Source organism: Rhinolophus sinicus, chromosome 16 (genome assembly GCF_057876585.1).
Source record: "Rhinolophus sinicus isolate RSI-liver-muscle chromosome 16, RSI-T2T, whole genome shotgun sequence".
NCBI lineage: Eukaryota > Metazoa > Chordata > Mammalia > Chiroptera > Rhinolophidae > Rhinolophus > Rhinolophus sinicus.
Genome location: NC_142516.1, coordinates 9,613,125 through 9,628,423, shown reverse-complemented (window position 1 = coordinate 9,628,423; position 15,299 = coordinate 9,613,125). Strand labels below are relative to the sequence as shown.

The following is a 15,299-nucleotide window of genomic DNA, read 5'->3' as shown; positions in this document are numbered from 1 at the left end:
AGACCAAGAGCAGAGACCTGGAGTCACTCAGTCCCTACACTAGTTGGTGGCAGAGAGGGGCCTGGAATGAGGAGTGGGGGCAAGGAGGGGTTCAGACTCTCAGCTCGAGTCCACTACATCAGTTGCCTCCAGCTTCCGGCTTCTGGAGCGGTCCTAGTGACTGGTGGGGACAGGTGGTGAGGTGGGTAGGAGGGGCTTCTCCTTCACTGGCTGTAGAGGCCCCAAAGCAGGTTGGCACTAAACAGTTGTTGCGCCCTCTGGTGGCCACAATCAGTGGTGCGGGTGTCAAGCTTAGAGGCCCATTAAGTGGCGTCCTCTTCTCACTGCCCCCACATGAACCCCAAGCACATACTCACACGCAAACCTAGAGTAACAAGGCGTCTGTCTATGTGTGTGTAAATCTGCTGGATCGTTCCTTCAGTCTGTCAACAAACAGGAAGCACTCACTCTCTCAAATCCTGGCCCAGGTGAGGGGGTGGGGTGGAGACAGCCGAAAGTGCCCTGGCATTTGTAGGGATCTGGGGTTTTCTGAAACAGATTGAGGTGGAGGGCAGGGAAAGCATCCTAGAAGGTCTAAGCTGAGACCTGAAGGATGATTAGAAATGAGCCAGAAAGGACTTGGAGGAGGGGGGCTCCTGCCTATTCCTATTCGCATGCAAAGTCCCGGAGGTGAGAACAGATGTTCACTCTGGCTACATGCTGGGCTATCCAGTGTGAGGGGAAAGAGGCACAGCGAGGAAAGAAAGGGGGCAGAAATGGATACTGTTTGCCGTGTCTGCAAGGTTGGATGGTCTCCTGGAGCACCAGGGAGCCACAGGAGCAGATGGAGATTTTAGGGCGGTCATGCTGACTGCTGAGTGGAACAGGGATTGGAGCAGGCAAGAGGGAAGGCAGGGCTGGTTCTGGGTCCATCTGGGTTTCTCGGGACCCGGGATGTGTAGGGGTGGAGGGAGGGGAAGGGACTCCATTTGTCTAGAGAACAGGAGCCAGTGTCGTCCCAGAGAAAAGTGACAATGGGCCCAGGTTGTGGGGCTCCCCTGACCCAGATACCGTGTTTCACTGAAAATAAGACCTAGTTGGACAATCAGCTCTACTGCATCTTTTGGAGCAAAAATTAATATAAGACCCCGTCTTATTTTACTAGGAGACCCGGTCTTATGTTAATTTTTACTCCAAAAGACACATTAGAGCTGATTGTCTGGCTAGGTCTTATTTTCGGGGAAACAGGGTACTCACACAGCTCTTCTCACAGCCACCCTCTGCGTCCCTAAGGAGTGATTCTCCACATTCTGTGGAGACACGGAGTACAGACATGCCCAGGTCACCTAAAAGTTGGTTGATGGCCACGCCCCAATTCTGTGGGGTTCATGGCAACCCCAAAGTGAAAACATCCCAGCTGCTGACTGCTTCCCTATTCCTGTCCCTGGACTAGGGACAGTTTGGCTAAGGGGCAGGGACAGGTCAGGCCCAGGTATGAGGACCCTGGCTGCTCTCACTGCCCCTACCCCATCTGTGTAGACAATGAGCCTGGAGGCCCCACTGGCTGTCACTCACTCATGGCCTCCAGGCCTTGTCTACAAAAACAAGGGGCCTGTCAGAGCTGCCTGCCTGTAAAACCAATGAATGGCCCTCGCCTGCCAGTCAGACAATTCCCAGGCTCTGGAGAGGAGAGAAGGCCGGGCCATGGCCCAAACTGGTCTCAAGTGCTCGGGGTTCACAGAGCCCCCCTCAGTACTTGGCCATCTCCAGGAGTGACTCCTGGGAAATGTGACACCACGGAAGCGAAGGAGCTGTGCTGGGGCCCTAGAGACAGATGTTGCCAAGGATGGAAGGTCATAACTTAGGCTACAGGGGACAGGAAGGGCAAGGCAAGGAGAGCCAGAAGGCATACAAAGGAGGCTGGGAGCACTGGGGTGAACACAAACTCCACCCCCCCAACACAGGGAAAGAGCGCGGGCTTAGGGGACAGACCTGGGTCCACATCTTCCCTGCTGCGTGAGTCCTGTCTTCTCTCTGGACTCAGTTTACACAGATGTAAAATGGGGCCCCAGGAGTCCCTTTCTTAACAGAGATGGTGAACATGTGGAAGGGCCCACCCAGGGCTGGGCACAGCAAGGGCTCCTCCCATTTCTCTTTCCTGCCCTCCTCTCTGGCTCTAGAGCCTGAGCTGGGCGGTAGGCAGGTCACAGACAGAGAGAGCCAGTCCTGTGTCCACTCTGCTGGCCCAGGAACCTGGGGAGTGCTCAAAGCTCTGCCCCAAGTGCGGAGCTCATATCTCCCAGTTTTTACTTTGAAAATTCTGGAGATAAAGCTAGAAGAGCACACTGAATATAGATGTAGCATCCACTTTGATTCCCCACCTCCTTTTTTAAAAAATAAAGCATCATAAGATGGTAAATTTTGTTATGTGTGGAGCAGGGGAGAGGTGGCTGCATGGGGCAATGATGGGACTGGTGAGGATGGTGAGCTTTGCAGAGGCCTGATGAAGCAGAGCCTTGAATGCCAAGCTGAGGAAACCTACAGGGCCCTGCGCAATCCCATCCCTCTGCAGGGACCCTACACTTTGCTGTCACCCTCACACCACCCCCACCCCACCTTCACTCCCCGCGTCCTCAGCTCATCAGGGTGACAGTGTTTCCCAGCTGCAGTCCTGGAAGTGGCTCCTAGATACCATCCATTTGTGCAAGTAAATGGCATCCCCAGTGGGTGGGCATCCCATCCTGAGTGTCCAGCCTAGTGGAGTTTGGGAGCCAAACAAGGGGCAAGATGACCCTGCAGACAGAGAGGGTAGCAAGGCAGGACACTCAGTCACTTTCCTTTGCTTTTTTCCTTTCTCAGTCCACATTGGCCACACTTGTGACCCCTGCGGTCCCTCATCTGCCCCTTCTGGATCCAGAATGGCCCCCTGGTGCTACTGCCTTCTCTACCTCCCGGTACCTGAGCTTCTGGGGGCGGGGCGTTGCAGGAGAGGAGGCCAAGGGGACTTACAGCTACTAGGGTTCCAAATGGCTACCTCATATGATGAGATCACTGCAAAAGTTATCCAAGACAAACCCCTGGAATAGAAATAGAATAAAAGCATTCACTACATGCTACACACACCCTTTACATTCACTCATCAGCTTCGTTATTCCTCACACAGGGGAAACAGTCTCAGGGCAGGGAAGCGACCTACCCAAGATCACACTCTGGGTGGGACTTGAACCCAGGTCTGACTTCAAAGCCTGCAGATGCCAGTGCACCTCGCTGGAGCACACAGTAAGCATTCAATAACTGCACACATGGGGTGGGAACCTGACCCAGCCCCCACCTGTCCTCTCTCAGATAGGGAGTCTGTCTGGGACCCCCTCCCACTCCCCTGGTGAATCAAGGAGCCCTCAGGTCACAGGTTGGTAGGAGGGATCCCCCAGAAAGACTCCCCCACCCCATTCCCCAGCTCAGCCAGCCTGTGGCCCGCCTGGTGTACTGGCCTCCAGTGCAAAGAAAGAGAGGAAATGCCATTTAGCTCAGCCCCACAATACCTGGCCCTGGGCTGAAAGCTTCACTCATGTTCATCTCATTCCTGCCATTATACCGATGACAAAACAAGCTCGGCAAGGGGACAAGACCTGCCAGATCATAGAGAATAGCCAAGGTTTGCCGCATCCAGCCCAGCATGGCTCCAAGCCCAATATCCTTGGTCTTGCCATGCCCCCAACTGTCAGATGCCCACACACTCCTCTCCCACACTGTCTCTCCTCTGCCCTGCAGCTCCATTGGCCCCTGGAGAGGTGGTAGAGACTGCAGATGGGATGTCAAGTTCCAAGGGCAGCAGTTGAGTTGGTGGCAAGCCCAAGAGTCCTGCGAGCTGCGGTTTGGCCACCTGGCACTGGGGCTCCAGATGGAGTCCTGGCTTCACGGCTGCCCCACTCCATCTGGCTGGCTCAAAGAGAGGCCCCTCTACGAAGACACCCCCCCAGAGGAGTGAGTATGGGCCCTGGATACTGGGAAGTAGGGGTGGGGGAGGCAGAGGCTTTGGTGACCTCGAGATGGGAGCCCCATTGAGCTCGGAGGTAGTCTCCCTCGCAAAGAGGGTTGACTCCTGGGAATGGGCACCGGAGCCCCCATTTCTTCCTTCCCGAGAAAGGGAGGCACCCAAAGCCCAGGAAGCGTCCTGCAGCTGCGCCAAAGGGTTGTCAGAGGCAGGCCGGTGTGCGCAGCTGGGGAAACAGGTCCTAGCCCGTGTGTCCCTGCAGGCGCGCGAGCCACAGCAGCGCTGGTCTTCTGCGAGCGGACCGCGGACAGGGCGGCGCGCGGCTGCGGATACCGCTGACCGCGCTGGGGGCGCTGACTGTGTGAGTGCACGTGCAGTGGGACACCGTGTCACCCGACACTGCCGCGCTCTTCTCCCTGGCCACGCCGGCACTGGCCAACGCGCTGCAGCTGCACGCCTTCCTGGAGCCGGGCGGTGCAGTGCACGCTGCGCTCGTGGTGCACGGCACCACGCACCCTTCCTCTACGCCTTTCGCGTGGATGGCAGCTGGCACCATGTGTGTGCAACGTGGGAACAGCGCGGTGGGCCCTGGGTGCTGTTCGCCAACGGGCGGAGGCGCGCCAGTGCGCGGAGACTGGGCACGGGCCACCCGGTGCCACCTGGAGGCATCCTGGTCCTGGGTCAGGATCAGGACTCTCTGGGCGGTGGCTTTCCGGCGTGGGTCGGCTGCAGCGGCAACCTCACCGATTTCCACCTGTGGGGCCGGGCACTGAACCCGGCGTAGCTGCATCGGGCACGAGCCTGCGCGCTGCCCCTCGGCGGCCTGCACTTCCGCTGGGACCTGGGCGCCCTGGACATCACACCCTCACTGCTGCCACCAGTACGGGTGCGCCTTCTCTGTTCTGGAACGGCCCGCCCCGCCCCCTGGCTGACAGACCCCGCCCCGCCTTTTGGCTAAACGCCCCGCCCCCTGGCCCCGGTACACTCCCTCTGACTTCCCGACCCAGCCCACACCTTGCCAACTGGGCCACGCCCAATTCCAGCCAAGTCCTCTCCAGGCCGCGGATCCCTTGGGGATTCCTCCAGTGCTAGTAGCCTCAGTGCGCTCACCCGCTAGACAACCTGCTCCCCCGATGCTGGCTATAGCGCCCTTCTCCTAGGTGCCCACATCACCCCCTAACACCGGGCTGTGGGTACTGGCGCCCCCTTACGTGGGCAGGCACCATTAATTTTAAGGTCCCAGTGGGGAGGTGGGTCACCAGGACCACTGGGGAGCCAAGGATGGGGCCCTGACACCTTTCCCACCCCTGCCAGTGTCCTCAGAGGAGTGCCCAACGTGGGACCCAGAACCCCACACCGAGGGCTCTTTGCCCTGGCTGCAGCTGCGGCCCTTCCTCTGCTGCTACCGGACAAGTGCGCTCTGGCCGTGCCCTGGGTTCTGCTGAAGGGGAAGCTGGGTATTGAGCAGTGTAGGCTGAGGGGGGGGTGAGCAGTCGGCACAGCCTGGGAGTTCAGAATCTTCTCAGAGTCTCAGGGCCTCCAAGGAGGCTAGACCACAGGTCAGTGGGGCCAGACAGACCTGGGGGTGAATCCCAGCTGTGTGACCTTGGGCAAGTGATTTTTGCTGTTGTGTACCTTGGTTTCCCCATCTAGAACATGTTGTGTAAGACTCCAGACACACAGCCCTCAAACTGCTCTTCTTCCCTGGGCAGCACATGGTGGGTGGGACACCTCTGGGCAGTGGCAGACCTATCAGCTGTTGCAGGATACACCCAGTCATGGCCTGGCCAGGATGTTACCAGCCAAGTCAACACTTCAGCCAATGCCATCCTGGTAAGCATCCTTCCAGGGTGCCGAAGAGTCTGAGGGCACTAGGGGTCACCTCCCTGCACCTCAGTTCCTCACCTGTAAAGGCGACACCCACTTAATGTGTCTGCAGGAATTAAGGTTGTTTATGCTCCCTATTTTGGAGTCCTTGAGAGCTGAGGGCTTGTGGTAAATTAGACCCCCGCCCACTAAGAATACCCTTTTAGAGCCCAAGTGTGACCCCTGGGGGATCCTCTCCTGATAGTCAGACCATCAGTAACAGCTCCTCTGCCCACAGCTCCTCCCTGACCCCCTACACACACACACACACACACACACACACACACACACACCAGCTTATCAGTCTTTTGTCTATCATCCCAAGACTTTTTAAAAATCAATTTGATTGAAGTATATCGATTTCCATACATTAAAATATCCCTATTAAGTGACACAATTTGATGAGCTTTGACCAATGTATACACGCATATACCACTGCCCCAATCAAGACAGAGAACTTTTCCACCTTCCCCAAAGGCTTCTTCATGCCCCTTTCCAGTCAATCTTCCCCACTTTCACCCCAGGAAATCACTGACCTGCTTTCTGTGACGGTAGATTATGTCTGCCTCTCCTGAAGATTCATATAAATGGAATCACGTATTGTGTGCTGTGGTCTGGCTGCATCCATGGTGCTGCCTGTTCCAACTGCTCGCTCCTCTTTACTGCTGAGTAGAATTCCATCGTATGGATGCACCACCATTTGTTTTCCATTTACCTGATGATGGAGATTTGAGATGTTTCCAGTTTGGACTATTATGAACAGATCTGCTATGAACATTCACACACAAGTCTACTTGTGGACATATGATGTCTTTCTATTGGGCAAATACTTAAAAGTGGACTTTCTGGCTTGTTTACCTTCCTATGAGGCTCTTTTCCAATATGGTTGTACTATCTTACATTCCCACCAGCAATGTCTGAGAGTTCTTGTTGCCCCACATCTTTGTCTGGCTTTTTAATGTCATTCATTATAATGGTTGTGTATTGATATCTCATTGTGGTTCTAAGTTGCAGTTCCTTGAGGATCAATGATTTTGAGCATTTTTTATATTACACTTATTAGACATAATACACTTATTAGGCATTCATATCTTCCTTTGTTAAATATATGTTCAAATCTTTCCCCCCATTTTTAAATCTTTGATTTATTATTGAATTGTAAGAATTCTTTATATATTTTGGATACAAACCTTTATCAGATATATGTTTTGTGAATAATTTTTTCTAATTTATGGTTACCTTTTCATTTCCTTAACAGTGTCTTTGGAAGATAATTTTTTAATTGTGATGAAGTCCAACCTATCAACTTTTTTCTTGCATGGTTCATGCTTTTCGTATCCTATCTAGGAAGTCTTTGCCTATCCCAAGGTCACAAAGATAGTCTCAAAGAAGTTTATCGTTTTAGCTTTTAGTGAGTCTGGGAGCTTAGGGGGGCCTGGGAAAGCACCTTCTGCCTTTTCTGGGTGCCCTCCCACATCTTCACTTGGCTCCATTTCCCCAGAGGAGAGGCCCAGAGAGGAAAGGCCCTAAATGCTGGAGCTGGGCCCAGGGTACTGCCCTTACCTACTGAAACCTTGTTGGGCTGGCGATGCCAGGCATGGTCATGGGACCCAGGGGCAGGACTGTAACCACAGCTGGCCTTGGTGGGGTCCCCACCCTCCCACACACAGGGGCGTGTGTGGCCATCACAGCTGCCATGTGCCTCCTCTTTTTGGTTGCATTCTCCTGGATGTTGGTGGAGGGACTCCTGCTGTGGAGCAAAGTGGTGGCCGTGAGCATGTGCCCGGGCCCCAGGAAGACACTCTCCTATGCCACAGGCTGGGGTGAGTCCCCTGTGTGCCCCACACTTGCTCTGTTCTCAACTCTGCCTTGCATGGCACCATTGCCATCCACCACTGCCCCAAACTCAACACCACCAAACACCCATCTCCACTCAGCATCCAGCACCTCTCAGTGCCGAGCACCACCGGCACCCAACAGCTCTCAGCACCCAGCACCACCACTGCCCAGCACCTCTCAGCACCCAGCACCACTGGCGCCCAGCATCCATCTCTGACAGAAGCTCAACTTTCTCAGTTTTGTCCACCTCCAACTTTACCCAACTCCAATTCTTAATCCTCTGCCACTTCAATTGCTCCAACTCCCCATTTCCAGCACCGTCTCCCCAATCCGTGACCAGCTAAACCCCATACCCATTGCCAACCGTCCATCCCCAACCCTAAACCCTCAAGCCAGTCTCGGCTCGCCCACACCCCAGCTACTCATGGCTCTAGCACCACCCTGAAAGCATGAGGCCCACACAGCCCAGATGTCCCCAGTGCCCATCCATATGCCTGCCCCTATGGGACAGCTATGGGCTGAAACTCTGGAGGGGCTGGGTCCTGAGGTCACAGCTTGTCCTAGGTGTGCCTGTGGCCATCGTGGCCATCACCCTGGCCGTGTCCCACCATGACTACGTGGCCACTGGACACTGCTGGCTCAGTGTTCACACAGACACCATCTGGGCCTTGTGGGGCCCGTGCACTTTGTGCTGTGAGCTGGAGGCCTGGGGGCCTGGAGGGGAGGGACATGTGGGGGAGGGAGAGGCCCTTTCACCCACTGATGCCAGGTCTCCAGGCCAATGGCATCCTGGTCCGTGTGGTGACGGTCACCATGTCCAGTGCCTGCCGCCATGCCCGCATGCTGAGCCCACAGCCCTGCCTGCAACAGCAGATGAGAATCCAGATATGGAGAGGCTCCAGTCTGGGGGAATCAGGAAGAAGTGGGGGAGCCAGGTGCGAGGCTCACTGGGTGTGAGCATGTGTTGAGTCCCTGGTGTGTGTGCGTGGCCATGTGTGTTCATGGGTGCAAGGCTCTTGTAAGCATATGTGTGCATGTGTGTCTGCACATGTGTGCACACATGCTCATGCATGTGGATGTAAGTATGTGCCTGTGCTTGTCACCTGTGGAGATGAGAACTGACCCTGTGTGTATAGGGGGCATGTGGATATCAGCCACTGTCGTGGGGGCTCACCATCTGCAATAAGCACTGATGACCTGAGGGATAGGGTAGGAAAGACCTGCAAATCAGGCAGTCCCCAGGAGTCCAAGTTCAGGGTGATGGTCTAGGTCCCCACCACTGCAAGACTCCCATCATTCTCCAAGGCCTTACCCTGTTGGAGAGGGGTGCCCATGGCCTTTCTGCAGAAGCTCTGATTCCTCTATGGCCTCCCTACTCCCCGCCCGTCCTCTGCCCAGGGCATAGCATCAAAGCCAGTGCGTCCCTGAAAATCCAGGGCGTCCAGGGGTCCTTGATGAGGGGGAAGAGGAATCGCTTCCAGATTCCATGTCCCCCAGACCCACACCCAGGCCCCTGCTATTCCCTTCCTTCAGGCCAGGTGTGGACAGGAACCCCATCTTATGCCACCTCTGAATCTTTGAGACGGGACAGCCCAGTCCAGCTGAAGGTTGCAGCTACACCTAAGTCCTGAGCCGTGGTCCTGGTCTGCAGCTCCGGCCCCTCTCTGAGCCCCTGCCCGAGCCCCCCTCAGCCCTGCCTGCTCTCCACAGGGCCACGGCGAAGCCGGCGCTGGCCCTCCTGCCCGTCCTGGGCCTGACGTGGCTGGTCGGCCTGCTGGAACCTCAGCCCAGCCCGGGCCTATGCTGCCGTGGGCCTCAATTCCTTTCAGGTACCTCTAAGCCCTGGACCCTCTGAGGCTGGGGCTCCAACATGCACTGGAACTCGAGTGACCTTCTCATCATGGGAGGCACCAAGCGCAACCAGGGACATTGTCAAGAGGAGGGATGCTGAGGGTGGGGATGGGAACAAAACTGGAGAGCAGTTAGTACATCAGTGAGGATTCTGTGACCCATTTGATAGTTGAGGAAATGGAGGCCCAGAAATGGGATCATTAAGATCCCTCCACCCTGACACTCAAGGGTAAGGCAGAAATTCCAGCCCCCAGCCTGGTGCTAGAGCCACTTCAGGCCTTGGTAGTAAGCCAGGGGAAGGGGTGCAGGACACCAGGGGCCTCTGCCCTTAGGGTCTGTGGCCTCCTAGTGGCTCAGCATGACCTGCTCCAATGTGGGAACAGCGGTTTAGAAAAGGGTTTGGTTAGGACCGTCATCTGCCCACACGAATGAAGCAGAAATGGCAGGACTGCAGGAACCCTCCTGTGTGCCTGTCAGGCCGTGCCCTGAGCCCCAGAGATGGGTCAGACAGGTCCCTGTCCTCAGGAGGTTTGCAGACTGTGGGGGACCCAGACAGGGACACAGACAGCCACAGCCCCGGGGGCTGAGTGCTGGGAGGAAAAGGGTCTGAGGATGGGCCCTCTGCCGCTACTCTTCCCATCGGCTTCCTCTGCACCCACCCCACCTCTTCCTGTTACCTGCGCCCACTATTCCCAGCCGTCCCCAGCCCAGATTCCTCACAGGGTCAAGAAGTAGGGTGGCCCAGGGCCGGACAAAGGCAAGCTCACAAAGTCAGGTGCAAACTCCATCCTGGGTCCACAAGTCCCCAGAGCTGGGCCTCCTGGGGACCTTCTGTCCTTTTCTCAGAGAAGGGGGCTGAGGTGGTACCAGCCACTTAGGATGCCTGGGCGCTCTCTCTGAGTCCTGGACCAGGCTCACATTTTTATCTCCGAACAATCGGAGATATGGACATGGAGGAACTGAGACCCCATGAGGTCACTTGCCCAAGGCCTCACAGTAGGAAGGAGAAGCACTGGGGACAAGTCCAGAGTCTGTGTCCTCAACCATTGGGGCATTCAGCCTCGACCACAGTGGGGCCTGGCTTGTTCCTGGAAGAGCTGCTCAGGCTAGACGGGGACTCGGGTGGGGAGGGGTGCTCTGACGCACTCATTCCTTCTCCCATGTGAGATTTGTTGAATGCCCACCAGGTGGTGGGCACTGCTCTAGGCACTGAGAACACAGCATCAAAGGACGCTACCAAATGCCCTGAGCTGACATGGGGGGGGGGGGTGCAGACCATGACCAAGATGAGGGAGGGACTGGTTAAAGGAGGGATGAGGCAGGAGCAGGAGGGGTGCACAGGGTGTTGCTCACCTGGTTCTTGGCCCATATTGTCTTCTCTCCCTGAACTTGGGGACTTGCCATCCTCTGCCAGGCAGGTGTGGGAATGAAGAGAGGAAAGAAAGGGGACTTGCTGGGGGTGGGAGGAGGTCATGCCCAGAGAGGGGCCTGGAGAATGAAGAAAAACTGGGGTCTCAGAGCTATTCTAAAAGATACACGGCTCCCAGAGACCTGTCTGCACCTGTGCAGTAGGGGACAGAGAGGGGTAATGAAACCCCTTCCCTGACACAGATTGGCCCTTCTTCTAAGCCCCGCATCCCGGAGGTCCCTGGGTTCAAATTCCAGCTCTGCCTCCTTAGCCATGTGACCTTGCCTGGGTTTCTCCACCTGTCACAGAGTGGTGAGGGCAGCAGCATCCTGTTTCCATAGTGATGACTCCAGCTCCATCCCTGCCTGTGGCCCTCAGGTGGATAGAGCTGCAGCCCTACATAGACCAGTGCCACCATTCCTGTCCTCTCTGCCTCCCTCCCTTCCCCTTCTCATCATTTCCTCTCTCAGTGTCTCATTTCTTAGTCTCCGTCTCTGAATTTTTTCTGAGAGATTCTGTCTCTCAGGCTCCCTGTCACTGTCCCCTTCTCCTCGGCATGGATGCCACTTGGCTCTTCCTGGGCCTCTCTGTCTCCCCTTCTGTTGATCTCTGAGCCCCCAGTCTTTTTGTTGCTTACCCAACCTCTCCCTCTCTCCGATTGTGATCTCTTTTGCCCCCTCCCCATAAGTCTCAGAAGGTCTGAGGCTCTGTCCCCCTCCCCAGGCCTCAGAGTCCTTCTCCATCAAATGCGGAGAGTGAGTCCACCCCACCCCAACATGGAGAAGCTGTGAGGGTCAATAAGACCCCAAGTGGGATGGTGCTTTGTGAGTGGTGAGGCCCTCCTGGTCCATGGCACTGAGTCCTGCACACACAGTACCTCCCAATCCCATTAGGAGGCAAGTCCTGGCCTCAGACCCACTTTCCAGATGAAAAAACAGAGGCTCAGAGAGGTCAAGGCCACTCAGCTAAAGGCACAGTCAGAATGCAATCACAGGCCTGCCATCCCAGGACCTGACTCAGCCTTGGTGCTTCAGGAAGGTGTACCCATCCCAACTCCTACCCTGCAGTGGGGTGAGGCTGTGAGGCAGGGCAGGGCATGGATGGATGGAGGGCAGAGAGGCTGCCTGGTGGCCAGAGGCGGAAGGGGTGTGATGGATGGGGAAAAGCCTTTCCTGGTTCTCCGTGCCACAGAATGCCACAGCTGTCCCCCATCCCCCAGTGTGACAGGTGGGGCTGGGCAGGGGTTGTGTTCAGCCTGTCCCTCTGAATGTCTCTGAGTATCTCTGGGTGTGTCTCTGCTATGGCCCCAGGCCACGTGGTCAAAGGGGATGGGGATCTGACCACCTCAGGGGGTCCCCCTTTTCCACTTGGCACCTGGACATTCACTGTACCAGCATATTCGGAAGGGATTTGAGAAGCGACCACACCCAACCTCCCACAATTTAAGGGCCCTTCCTCTCACTCTGCTCCTTGTTGGTGCCTGGACGCCCTCCATTAGCACGCTGTGGGCTCTGTCCGTGAAAACGCAGTGCTCCCTGGGAGAGGGTCACTTAGGGGATAAGTCTGGGTTCTCTCCCCGGGGCCAGTGCTGCCAGGCGGAGCAGTGAGCAGAAAGTCCGCCTGACCGGAGGACTCCTCCTCTGTGTGCCCACTCCCTCTGGCCCCCCACGTTGGGCCACCGCACCCCACTCTCAGGCCCCTCATCCTGACGCCTTTGGCTCTGAGAGGCCTTCCAACCCTGTGAGGAACAAGTGGTCTCCTCCAAGGCCTGTTTCCCCAGCTGGACAGGTGATGGGGCATTATAGGGGAGGACTGTGGGCAGCGGGGCCAGCCTGGGGCCTCCCCCGGCCCTGCTTAAGTTGAGGCCTGAGCCTGGGGAGCTCAGCCTGGCCTGAGGGGAGCCTCCGGCACCCTGGTCCCTGTCAACCTCTCTGAGCCCGAGTTCTCACAGTCTTAAACCAGAGGCAACTCTGAGGCGTGGGCGCACCATTGCCCAGCCTCAAATCCCGAGATTCTTTCCAGCCAGGGCTCCATCTATGGAACTCTTACTGGGGCTGGGCTTTGTGCTAAACGCCAGGCATCTGCAGGCTCTTTGATCTGGCCATCCGAGGAAATGGAAGTGCTTTCATCCTTACATTGCACAGATGAGGAAGCTGAGGCACAGAAAGGAACCAGGACTAGCCAGGGTCAGAGGTACACTGGGGTCAGGTCCCACTCCCGCAGCTGGAAAACCGAGGCGCATTGGTAGTCACCTGGGTATAAGCGTAGGTACATTTGAACCTAGGTCTGTGTGATCCCAAGCTCCCAGCTGGCCCTCCACCCCTGCCTGGCTGGTGTCTCCAGTCCCTTAGAGTCTCACCTTACCCTTCTGCAAAATGGGCTGGAGGCGCCCCCTGCAGGCCTGTTGGGAGAGCGCAGGCTCCCAGCGCGCCGGGTTTGTTCTCAGGAGGCTTGAGCTGCCCCTCTGCTCCCCATTCTTCAGCCCCGCGCCCAGCCTTCTCCCCCAACCCCCCACCACTTCCCACCCCCGTAGGCGCAGTGCGTCTATGGGAACAAGAGAGCGACAGCAGCGCCTCCGCGTTCAAGTGACAACGCCTTTGTCTCTGCTGAATGGGTGGGTTGCTAAGACTGCTCATAGCAACAGAGCCGCATCCCCCTCAGCCCGCTGCCCGGCCCTACCCGCCCGATGCCCTAGCCTCCCAACCCCACCCTGTGACCTACTCAGGTGGCCTGAGCCAGAAGTGTGGGGAAGTAAACGCTGCCAGCTCACCGTGCCTACCGCCATCCTCCTGAAAGTTCACAGAGCGTCAGGGTGCGCAGGTGTTTCTCGAATGGAGAAACTGAGACTCGAGGGGGGATGAGGAAGGCTACCCAGGGCACCTGGGCCAGGATTCCCACCCAAGGTCTTACCTCAGCCTGCTCCCAGCCCCCTCCTTATCTTGGGGGTGCAGGGGTCCCCCACCCTGATTCTCTGCAAACCCAGACAAAAGGGTGCACTTTCCTCCCAGGTTTCTAGAGACAGTGCTTGGGGCTGTCCTCCAAGCTCCTGGGACGTCTGATAGGCCTAACTGAAGGCACCTGAAGGACAGAAAGCACCGCCTGCTCCCAGCAGCCATAGTCTCTGCCTCCTTCTAATGCCACCCCACCGCCCGCTAACCCCTCCAGGTCCCACAGCTCTGTCCCCCTAGCTTTGTTCTGTCTGTGGCTGCCCCTCCTTTCTGTCCCTCCCCATCTGCCTTGAAGTTCTGACAGCTCTGTGGTGTCTCTTGTAATAAACTACTCGTGATTGGTCCGCGCTGGGATTCCCCTGGCCTGGGGAGGGGGACGAGATGCCAAATTCCTTGGGAGAGAGGGACAAACTGCCACTTTGGTTTTGGGACTCTAGATAGCTCCAGCTTCATCATCAGGGTAGGTGCAGCCAACACTTTTTAGCACCTACTATGTACCTGGCTGGGGCAGAGCGCTTTACTGCCTTCAAACCACAGGTCCTCACCTCAGCCCTGAGGCCACCATCACCCCATTGTGCAGAGGAGGAAACTGAACAGGTCATGACTTAATCCTGGGTCTCCCCAGCCGGGTAACAGGGGGATGGGGTGGCAGTCAGTGTGAGTGGGAGCCACCTAGGCAGGCTGCTCAGAGGAGGCGTCAGGGCAGGTGGGACTGGCTCCAGGTCTGATGAGAGTCATGCTGTGCGAGGGGCCCAACTCCAAGTCTGGCTGTGCGACCAGGTTCTGCCATTACCCATTCTGGGGCCACAGGCCACATTCCTCGCTGAGTCTCGGTCTCTTCTTGGGTAGAACGTTGTCAGGGCCGAGATGAGGAACAGTGCTGATGTGTTAGTGCTTGGTGCCAGGGGAGGCCCAAGTCAAAGGGCCAGGCTGAGGGGCACCCAGGGCTGGGACTCGGAGCACAGAGGCTCACTGTCCTGCTGACCTCAGCCTGGCTGGAATGTTGCTGGGGCCAGAGGATGAGGCACAGCTGAGGACCGTCAGAGCAGCCTCCCTGGGGGAGTAGCCACCCCAGATGTGGGTGGTTGGAGGTAGGGCAGGGCTGTGAGCAGAAGCCCTAAGACCCAGCAAGGTACAGGCTGCCCCTGCTCCCTCCACAACCTGAGAAGTTGCTTCCACCCTGGGTCCTGCTTGGGTGGCGTCTGGGACAAAATCTACAGGGGTGAGGGGCTGACCCACCACACAAGGACAGAACTCTGGGTATTTAGTTCTGGAGATGGGGGCTGTTGAACCTCTTGAAGCCCAGTCCATCATCTGCAGAATGGGGGTATCAGGCCAAGCTGAATTGGGAGGGGCACTTAGTGGTCCCTACTGCCTACATTTGCAGTGTCCTCTGCCTCCTTCCCCTCATCTC

At 56.8% G+C, this 15,299-nt stretch overlaps 1 protein-coding gene across 1 annotated transcript; it reads left to right on the top strand.

Annotated features, from left to right (window-relative positions):
* Positions 1-2,897: 2,897 nt before the first annotated feature.
* Positions 2,898-13,730, top strand: ADGRD2 (adhesion G protein-coupled receptor D2). Its single transcript, XM_088793124.1, is given in 19 exon segments — positions 2,898-2,933; positions 3,325-3,388; positions 3,751-3,792; positions 3,795-3,869; positions 3,872-3,967; positions 4,236-4,288; positions 4,291-4,477; positions 4,480-4,872; positions 5,210-5,215; positions 5,288-5,386; positions 5,739-5,806; positions 6,078-6,096; positions 7,510-7,662; positions 8,243-8,368; positions 8,448-8,567; positions 9,388-9,454; positions 9,456-9,507; positions 13,471-13,551; positions 13,599-13,730. Coding segments are annotated over 19 exon segments (1,869 nt in total).
* The last annotated feature ends 1,569 nt before the right edge of the window (positions 13,731-15,299 follow it).